The sequence below is a fragment of the Falco punctatus genome (genome assembly GCF_963210335.1).
Source record: "Falco punctatus genome assembly, chromosome: 6".
Lineage (NCBI taxonomy): Eukaryota > Metazoa > Chordata > Aves > Falconiformes > Falconidae > Falco > Falco punctatus.
Window position 1 is genome coordinate 21,853,057 of NC_137585.1, and position 9,607 is coordinate 21,862,663.

Below are 9,607 nucleotides of genomic sequence, written 5' to 3' on the forward strand. Positions count from 1 at the left end.
GCCACCCTTGTTTCTCCATAGAGGAAGGCACCCCTGTCAAACCTTGCTGCCTCTTGCTGAAAGGAAAGGAAAGAAAGCCTTGCTCCTTCCTCTTGCTCTGGATGGAGCAGTGAGATGAGAGCGAGGGGGGGGGGCTGTGGGAGCTGGAGTCTTACCATGCCCAGTCTGATCCTGGCCCTGCCTATGCTGTTGCTCTTATAATACAGCATTTTCCAAAGGCTTCGTGGTGGTGTTCTGGCCTCACTGTCTGAACGCTGGTGATTACTACAGATGCAGAGAGGAGACAGACCCATGATCCACAGGCCATGGAGGAGGCCAGTGGTGAAGTGGGGGCAGAACCCAGACCTCCTGCTTGCTGTGCTGCCCTCTCACCCTGATAACACCAACCGTTCCCACTCTCAACACTTCAATATGGTGCCTTTGCTAGCATTAAGGTAGTTTCAAAGGTCTCTTTTACTCCCTTCTCTTAGAAGCTGCTAAATTCCTTTTTCCTCCCCCCCCCCCCTTTTTTTTTTTAATTCCTTAGCGCTATTTTTACATACATAGTTCCTATTCAGGTTCCATTGTAAACGCTATTCCATTAGGAAGCTCCTGCTGCTCATATAGTTAGCCTAGCCAATGTAAATAACCGAGCAGACAGTGTGAACTCTGCTTTGACAAGCTGTAGCGCCGAGCCCCATGCCTGCTTTCCCTTTCATCAGATACACACGCTCTCTCCGTGACTTCTATCGGCCACTGGGGGATGTGAAATGAAAAACTACCTGATTGTGAATTATGACAGTAAAAGTTTATAAGCTACTAAAATGAAGTTATAGCACCTAGGAGCTCAGTCAACTGACAATGTTAAATGATACGTTTTAAAACTCACTCTGAGATAATGCTACAAAAGGAACCGCACATGCCGCGGTGAGGTGGGGCTGCTCTGTGACAGGCGTGGAGCAAACTGTGGAGGAGTTAGGGAAAACTGCTGCACTGATGACAGTTGTTCTCCGTTAATCTCAGGAGAGGTAAAGGTAACTGCTTTGAAAAGAAATGTGTTTACAATTCTAAGATGTGGAAGAAAGAGAAAGATGTAAATATATGGAGGGGGGAAGGAGTAGTGGGGTGTCCTTTGACTGCTGGCGCTCCTGGGCTGTGGAACTGCTCTTTCTCTCTAATTAGAAAATGTTGACAAGCTAAGAATGACATTGGATGGCTAAAGATGACATTAGGGGGCAAAAGAATGGTTAAGGCTGTCAGGTCCATACAGCACAGCTGTGGCAAAGAAGGCTGCTTTTCCTCCTGTCCCTTTCGGGTCATTCCAGTGGTGAATAGCTACTATTCATGTGGGTAGGATTTGATAGCAGGCTTTGAGGGAGCAAAGAAAGGCATCCTTGGACGTGCTGGTGTTCCAATCAGAAGTGTGCTTTTGATCTGAATCTCCTGATCATCTCTGATTTGCATCATGGAGTGATCTTGGAGCACAAAAAAAAATATAATTCTTTCCTTTTGGATGGAACTAAACCAAAAAAATGCTCGTGCCTGATATGTTCCAGCTGTTAGTGGGAACTGGGCTGATGTGAACTCCCCCCTGAGCTGTGTATAGTGTGGACATCACGTTCTCAGCGCTGGCAGTTTCACACTCTGTATTTGCTCCTATTGCACTTCACTACTTGGTAATGAAGACAGGCTCTCTTCTTTAAAAGCAATAAATATCCCATATTCCTAAATAATGTAAAAGGTCGTTACAGCAGTGTAGATCTCTCTCTGATATTCTGTATCTACTGTAACTTCTTTTTCACCTTGGTTTTATGTTTTTGTTGTAGTTGGTTATGGTACTTCAGGTACTGATTGTCTTCAAGCGCGGACTGACTGGAGCTGGCTTTCTTTTTAAACATCTTGATTACCATAGTTATTTACCACCTGAGCTTGTTTGCAGACTGGCTCCAATGCACAACATCAAAAGCAGTACAGTTGCAAACTAAAGCACACAAGAATAGAGGCAGGGAAGTCTCCGGGTTTACATAGGTGGTACAATCCTCTGCCGAACAAAGTTTAAGCTACCAAAACGTCCCAGACATCACTGCCAAAAGCCTTGGTAGAAAAAGGTCTGATTCATGCAAATAAACTTCGTGTGTAAGACAAGGACACGTTACAGACTCATGGCTATAAAGGCAGCTATAAAGAAAGGTAAAGTAAAATGTCAGGTAGTGTCTTGACAGTGGAGCACCATCCAAAGAACTGAACAAATGCTTTTTATGCATGTGTGCTTTTGTTTTGCTTAAGAAGGGCCTGTTAAAAGCATGAGAGATGTAAATAAGGATTTCTACAGACCACCTTAATTCTGCCTTTTCCTAAAACTTTCACATTTGACACTCATTTAGCTATGTGCACAGGATAATATAGGGGGAAGGTGGCCCAATCATTGCAGAAGTATCTGTGCAAAGTTAAGTTTTCCAGTACACTTCAAATTTTTTAGGAAAGTTCTTCCGTTTCTCTAAACCTCTATTGCCTATCTGCAAACCATGAACAAATTACACTGTAGACTAAAAAAAACCATAGATGCTGTGAGAATGAAGTCTGTATAAATAGCTACAGGGGGGTTCAAAGCACCTGCTGTGATTGTGTCTTACACAAAGTTATGTTTGTGTCTTTCATATGAGCCACATCTCATCCTGCAAGGTAAATTAATTCTGCTTTAAATGTCTGCTTTGCCAGGCAACTGGTTTCCACACAAGCTGCATGAAGGTAAATTGGAGAGATTCTTCTTCTTCTTGGCTTCCTTAACGATAGTGAACACCCTGGGGTTCTGGACCATTGCACACAGGTATGTGTGGGAAAATGAAAGCTTGATGTTTCATTTGCAGATATGTGTAGAAATTCTTGTAAAACCTGTAAAGTAGTCTGTAATAAAGAATTGGTAGTGATAGGTCATACGTTATTGTTCAAGGCTCAAACTTTAGCATTTTTTATCTACCTTGAGGAGAAAGATTTCACAGGAAAAAGTATGTGGTAAAGTTAAAAAAACAAACCACAAACCAAAACCAAAACAACCCCACTGATAATTAGCCATAAATATTTAAGGGATCTTATTAACATAAAAATGTCTTGAAAAAAGAGCATCCTCTCCTTTACAGAAGGACATAAATATGTTGACATAGAGTTTAGATCACATCACCAAGTTATCTTGGTCATGGAACTGAGCTCTGCTGCACTTGGCTTTGTACCTATATATTGAAAATGTTGCTGTTGTCTTAATGAGCTTACATCTTTAGTATAGGACCATAGGTGAAGGGGTTGCAAAAATGTTACGGTTTAAGCCCAGCCAGCAACTAAACACCACATGGCCTCTTGCTCACTACCCCCACGTGGGGATGGGGAGATAATCAGAAGAGTAAAAATGAGAAAACTCATGTGTTAGAATAAAGACATTTTAATAGGTAAATGCGCAAAACTTGCACACACATAAGGCAAAACAAAGAATTCATTCACCACTTCCATGGGCAGGCAGGTGTTCAGCCACCTGCAGGAAAGCAGGGCTCCATCACACACAATGGTTACTTGGGAAGACAAAAGCCCTAACTGCAAATTTTCCCCCCTCTTCCTTCTTCTTCCCCCAGCTTTATATACTAAGCATAACTTTCTATGATATGGAATATCCCTTTGGCTAGTTTGGGTCAGCTGTCCTGGCTGTGTCCCTTCCCAATTTCTTGTGCTCCTCCAGCCCACTTGCTGGCAGGGCCTGAGAAACTAAAAAGTCCTTGATTTAGTGTTAACATTACTTAGCAACAACCAAAACCATCCCTGTGCTGTCAGCATTGTTTTCACAGCAAATTCAAAACACAGCACTGCACCAGCTACTAAAAAATAAATTAACTCTATCCCAGCCAAAACCAGAACACAAGAAAACAGCAGACTGCTACCGTTTAGTGTCGTGTGCAGTGGTTTCAACAGAATAACCCCGAAATATTTTTGATACCCTACCAAGCAATGAGATAAAAGCAACTTTCTGCTGGAGACAATGGAACTGCTCAATTAGCCCACACACAGGAACCAATTTTGTTACCTGTAGAGCCTAGATTTAATTCTTGCCTGAAATCTTGCCTGAAAATGCTAGGAACTCACAACTGCAATCCTCTTTTACATCCAGGGTAGTTTGAAAGTTCGTCTGCCTCCTATATGCTGGAACATTTAATCACAGTTAACTTTCTGTTGTCAGTGTTACAAGTAATACTCATAGTTGAGAACAGGGACAGAAGCAAATTGTGCCACCACGAGTGGAAAGGGTCATGTGCGAGTGGCATTCTTTCTTAGGCAGTGGGCTGCAGTTCTATGGAAATTCTTCAGAAACCTTGATGCAGTAGTGATTTGATAATGACAATAATAGAAAATTTCCAAGGGCAGTGTACTTCTGGAACTCTTGAGAAAAATACTGCTTTTTCTATTACATATAGCACTAACTTTGCAGCACCAAAGATTGCCATAGCATCTTGTCAATTATTTCAGCTGTAACCTGAGACACAAGTGTCCTTTTATTCCAGTGGCTAGATTTTGATTCCCTTCTTTTAAATGTGACCCAAGTCATGATTAGAAATGTTTCTCTTGCACGTACTTTGTTTTCCTTTCAGAAGATGAGATTTTATTCTTCTGTAAAGTGAAATTTTCATTTGTGACACTGTTGAAAACGAAAAGGTTTTGATTATCAAAAAGTGGCCATAGAATTGGGTTGAACTCAACAAATAATTTTGCCATAAATTAACGTACTTATATGAAGACATCTATTGACCTCCAGTCTTCCAAAAAAATTCCAGTTTTATTTCAAACTGGTATTGCACTTCAAATTTGAGGGACCTCATTTTTCAATAAGATGACCAAAGCCTACATGAAATATGTTTTTGAGGTCCAATGTAACTGTTTCATTTTGTGCTGAATAAGACTTTTCCTGGAAAGGGGAAAAAAGGGTGATAACTATTCAGATAAAGACTGATTTAGGGATAGGGGGTAATCCATCTTTAAAACTCTAAATTAGAAAAAGTACACTAAAATTTCTCTGAGGAAAAAAGCAGGTTTATTTTTAAAAAATTTGTTAAAATGACACAGTACACCTATGATTAACACCTGCACCTCATTTGGCACTTCCCGTTCTGAAAGGTTCTAGGAAAGCACATATCATTATCCTATTTTTCAGGCTGCTTAGAAGTCCAGGACTCAGAAGGCACTGTAACTTGTCAAAGATTACCTAATAAATGAGTGAATTAGGTAAATAGTGAATTTACCTAATAACGAGTGAAGCTAATCCCAGAAAGGATGATTATTTTGCTTTTTCCTTCCCTGTCCTCCCTTGCAGATACAAAAATCTGAATCAGGAATTCACCAATGAGTTCAGAGGAAGTCTGCCTGAAGAAAACCTTTTGAAGCATGAAAAAGCCATCAAGCATTGTGATAGTGTCCTGGAAAGTTCTCCTATTTTGTCTCCTATGGAGAAAACTTGATAAAATTTCACCCTTTGACTAAATTTTGATTGTGTTATCAACCATCTTTCTGATAAATTACCTAGCATACTTAAGTGGAGCTGTCAATGTTATTTATGAATTATCTTAGGAATAATGTTATTTATAAGTTTGCAAAATAGCAGTCATCGTAGAACTTAACAGTGCAACATCCTGCAAGGCCGTAACACATCAAGGGCAAGCAGAGCTCGCTGCTTGGCCTGGTTGATGGAGAGAGGCTTCTAACCTCTGTAGGGAAACAGGCATCCATGTGTATTCGTGCTTAGTAATGGTTCAAAATTAATAAACTCATGTATGCATTTAACAAATTACTTTGTGACTATCACTTACAAATAATTTTGGAGTCTGGTATTGACTGCTTGATACTTGCAAAGGTATACTGGTGTGCTCTTTTTGGCTGTGCTACTTATCTGCTACCCAGCCTTCAGCAAGTTGCTGCTTTACCTTCAGCAAAACGGACACAGCTGCACTAAACTTCTTTGCAAATTGCTTTGAGATCTACCAAAAAATATACTGGAAACTATATAACAGTAATAAGTCTGTAAAGTATGTCATGAAACGCTGATGCTGAGGCATCTAGTCTTTTATTTGGCTGAAGCACTGTGAGATTTGTCGTTCCTAAAGGATGATACACAGAAAATTGTTAGTAGGAGAACTGGAGACCAGGAATTTTTTACATCAAAATTACTAATTGTAGCCCAGGTGAAGGGAATTAGGAAAAGAAGATTGGGAAAGGGTAGCTGCAGGTGGAAATGGGTGGAAAAAAATCATCAGTAAAATGCATTCCACTTTAAAGATCTGAACAGTGTTAAACACTCCCCAAACTGGGTGACTTGGGTATTGTGAGTGATGCTAACCTAGCACTTAATATTCCATTTTTTAAAAGTCATATTACTAAAAAGACTGAGGATTTAAATTATGTCCTTATGTGATAAAGAAACATACCAAACCCAAAAACTAAAGGAGTACTTTTATATCAAGACATTTGTATTGGAAGTGGTAGTCAAGCCAGAATGCTTGCTAGATATGAGGAATGCTCATAGCTCATAGGAGAAACTACGTCAAAGGAATATAACGCACATAGTGACACAGAGGGTAATTTGTGAGCTGAAACTATGGAAGAGTTGGTAAAGGATAGCGTCTCTCCACCTTTAACAATATTTAATGCTGTACCTTTGGGTTGAATGTTGTGAAAGGGGGAGCAAAATGGTAAATACATCTAAGAAGTAGTAAGGAAAGCAGTCAGAAGCTGTTAGTTTGATCTTGCTAGTATTTAAGGTTGTAGTTTTTTTAAATTAAAAGAGAATATTTAAAATCATGCGATAAAAGGAAAATTGAATAAAATGCAACACATGTATCAAAGGTAGATTTGCCAGCCTGCCTTAATGCCTGTGTGTAATGAGAATTCATTTTCTAAACACAACATGGTAGACATGATCTGCCTTGACTTCAGTAAAGCATTTGACGTGTGTCCTATGGGAAATAACTTATGAAGATGGAGATCAGGGTCAGCAGAAGAGCTACAAGGTGGCTGAGGGATCTGTTAAAGCCCAGATGGCAACAGATATTGTAGAAAAGGAAGGTACCCATCTGGAAGCGAGTTTTTTTTGTGGAACCTGTTTAATATCTTCCTTTGCGGTAAAAGAGACATGTGGAATGTGTATGGATGGACGGATGGTGGAGCTGAGTATACAACTCCCTGTTTGCCCTGTAAGGAGGATGGGGAGAAGGCTGCCTGCTTGCCTTGCCCTGCCTCTTGCCCTGCAAGCAAGAGGCAGGTTCTTTCTCCAAAAGTAACTGCATAAGCTGAGCTGGTGGTGGGGCTGTGAGACAGAGAGGCCGCAAAAGCGTGAGGGACCTAGTCTCCAAGGGCACCAAAGGCTAGGAGGCAGCCTGATTTCCCCATCTTTGAGTAAATCTGTCCATCCCACCTGACCAGCAATAAACTCAGCTTTAAGCTACAGAGGCTCCTAGTTTCTTTCCATAAAGAAAAAGTGACAAATTCCTGAAGACTTGACTTGACCTTTGTCTTGGCACAGAAGAGCTACAAAGATGCTGGCTGGAATCTGCTAACAAGAAGTTTGTGGTTGCTGTCAATGCTTTTGATAGTTATACACAAAAAGAGAAGAACTATGTAAAAGCAAAATCTAAAATTTAAGCTAGTGAGTATAATTGGGCTGGAGATGCTTTTAATACTTCATGATATTTTGTTTGTTTGTTTTAACTGTAAAAATAACAGCAGTTGGGAACAATTTAAATCAAGAACAGGAGAACAAAAAACGTGGGTTTTTTTCAGATAGTTTCTTCTGGTCCATGCTCAGGCTGAATGACCTCAAACTCCCTAAGACCCTTTTATTTTTCCCCCTCAGAAATCAAAATAGATGACAGCAGAGAATGGAATGCAGCTATTGCAGTGTAATTGTCTGATGAAGATCATTCTGCAAGAGGATTATTTAACTTCCTGGGCAGGACCTCTCTGTCGTGCAATCACACAAGAAAGGCTTTGAGCAATGGAGGAGAAAGGAGTTGGGCAGCCCTCATAAAGAGGCACTCTGGAAGATTCAGGTTAGAATGGGCTTTAGGATGAATAGGTGACTACTGAAAACTATCTGCCTTCTTCACATAGGGTAAGGCTTCTTCTATCAGATTTAGTTAAGAATTTGGCCTTTTGGATCTATGGCAAAAGGAAAGGGGTGCCGATTGCTGGATTTTTACTTATTTCAGCTGGAGGTGCAGAGGAAGCTATATGCAGAAGTCTATCAATCACGCTTGCTGTTATGACACAGCAATTTAGTAGCTATACCCACCAGACAGGGATGCTTCTTGAACTGAAGCGTCTGGGACTCCATACAAAGCTGATGGACTCCTTTGCACTTTCAAAGCACTGCCTAAATTTTGCAAATCTTGTACCAGCACACAGTGAAATTAGTATGAAGGACTCTATAGGTTTGGCCTTGACTTTGAAAGAAGCTGCTTTTCAAATCTGGTTTAATACAATAGAAAAAAAAGAGGGGACAGAAAAATAAGATGTGTTTGCATGTGAAATGTTGCAATAAGCAAACGGAAAACATTAGAAAACTGCCTTTTCTGCAGCATTTTGCTGATCTATGGCAGTTTTCATAGGGAGATAACAAAACATTCTGATCTGATTGCCTGTGTTTGGGGTCATCTGTTGATGTTGTTTTGCACAAAATAAATCTAAGATATGCATGCTTTAATCTTCATCATAAAGGATTATAGTTTTGAAATTTATTGCAGAAAAAATTACCTCCTAAATGAGGTTAGGAGTGACCAGAAACATCCTAGTTCAGTTTTGTAGTTTTGAGTACTGCCTAAATTCTCTAAATCTTGTCCCAGCACACAGTGAAATTAACATAAAGGACTCTGTAAATTCAGTCTTGCCTTTGAAAGAAGCTGCTTTTTTGCTGTCTACCAGCTCTATTTATAACTATTTGAGTAGGTGCTGTGCCCAGTGGAGGTCATTACTAACCTTGAATAGCCATATGTATGTTGATTACTGCTTGTACAGTTTAGGGTGTTTTTTTTTTTTTTTTAAGGGTGAAATGTGTGTTTTATACTGTATTTGTGTATGCATATACAAAAAAAATACAAGTTCTGTCCCAGACAGTTCAGTGAGCACCTCAGTTAAGTCTAAATGCATGGGACACCATTTTGAGTGAGGAAGGGTGAAGAAAGCTCGCTGGAGAGGATTAAGATCTCCATCTGTTAAGTTTGCACTGATGATAAAACACATGCTCCCAGTTGGAACAAGATGCATTAAAAGAGCAATTTCACTTCTACTGCCTAGCAACAATGTCATTGAGCACCTGCAATAGTTTAAACATTAAGCATAATTGGCTTTGCTTGACATAAATCTGTAGTTTTGTAAATAAGAGCAGTTGAGTTTCCATGTAATACCAATTAGCTATAAGGAATGCTTTGTTTGCTGAAGCCTGCAGCTTTGCAGAGGAAAGAGGGAGTTGTTAAGACTCAGCAGTAGTAGTCAGAAGGTGGAACCCAGATCAGACATTACATCGGCTTTGAGTGTCCTTATGCAAGTTATTTAATCCATTTCGGTCAGGTTCCCTAGGTATGAAAGGAAGAATAATATTCAGAAG

At 40.0% G+C, this 9,607-nt stretch overlaps 1 protein-coding gene across 1 annotated transcript in view; it reads left to right on the forward strand.

Annotated features, from left to right (window-relative positions):
• The window catches only part of SLC15A5 (solute carrier family 15 member 5), a 72,199-nt gene extending 62,738 nt beyond the window's left edge, over positions 1-9,461 (forward strand). The window contains exons 8-9 of the mRNA XM_080391819.1: positions 2,698-2,806; positions 5,327-9,461. Of these exons, the coding sequence (XP_080247945.1) occupies positions 2,698-2,806; positions 5,327-5,471 (254 nt within the window). The 3' untranslated portion in view covers positions 5,472-9,461. The remainder of the gene's footprint in view (positions 1-2,697; positions 2,807-5,326) is intronic.
• Positions 9,462-9,607: the final 146 nt, after the last annotated feature.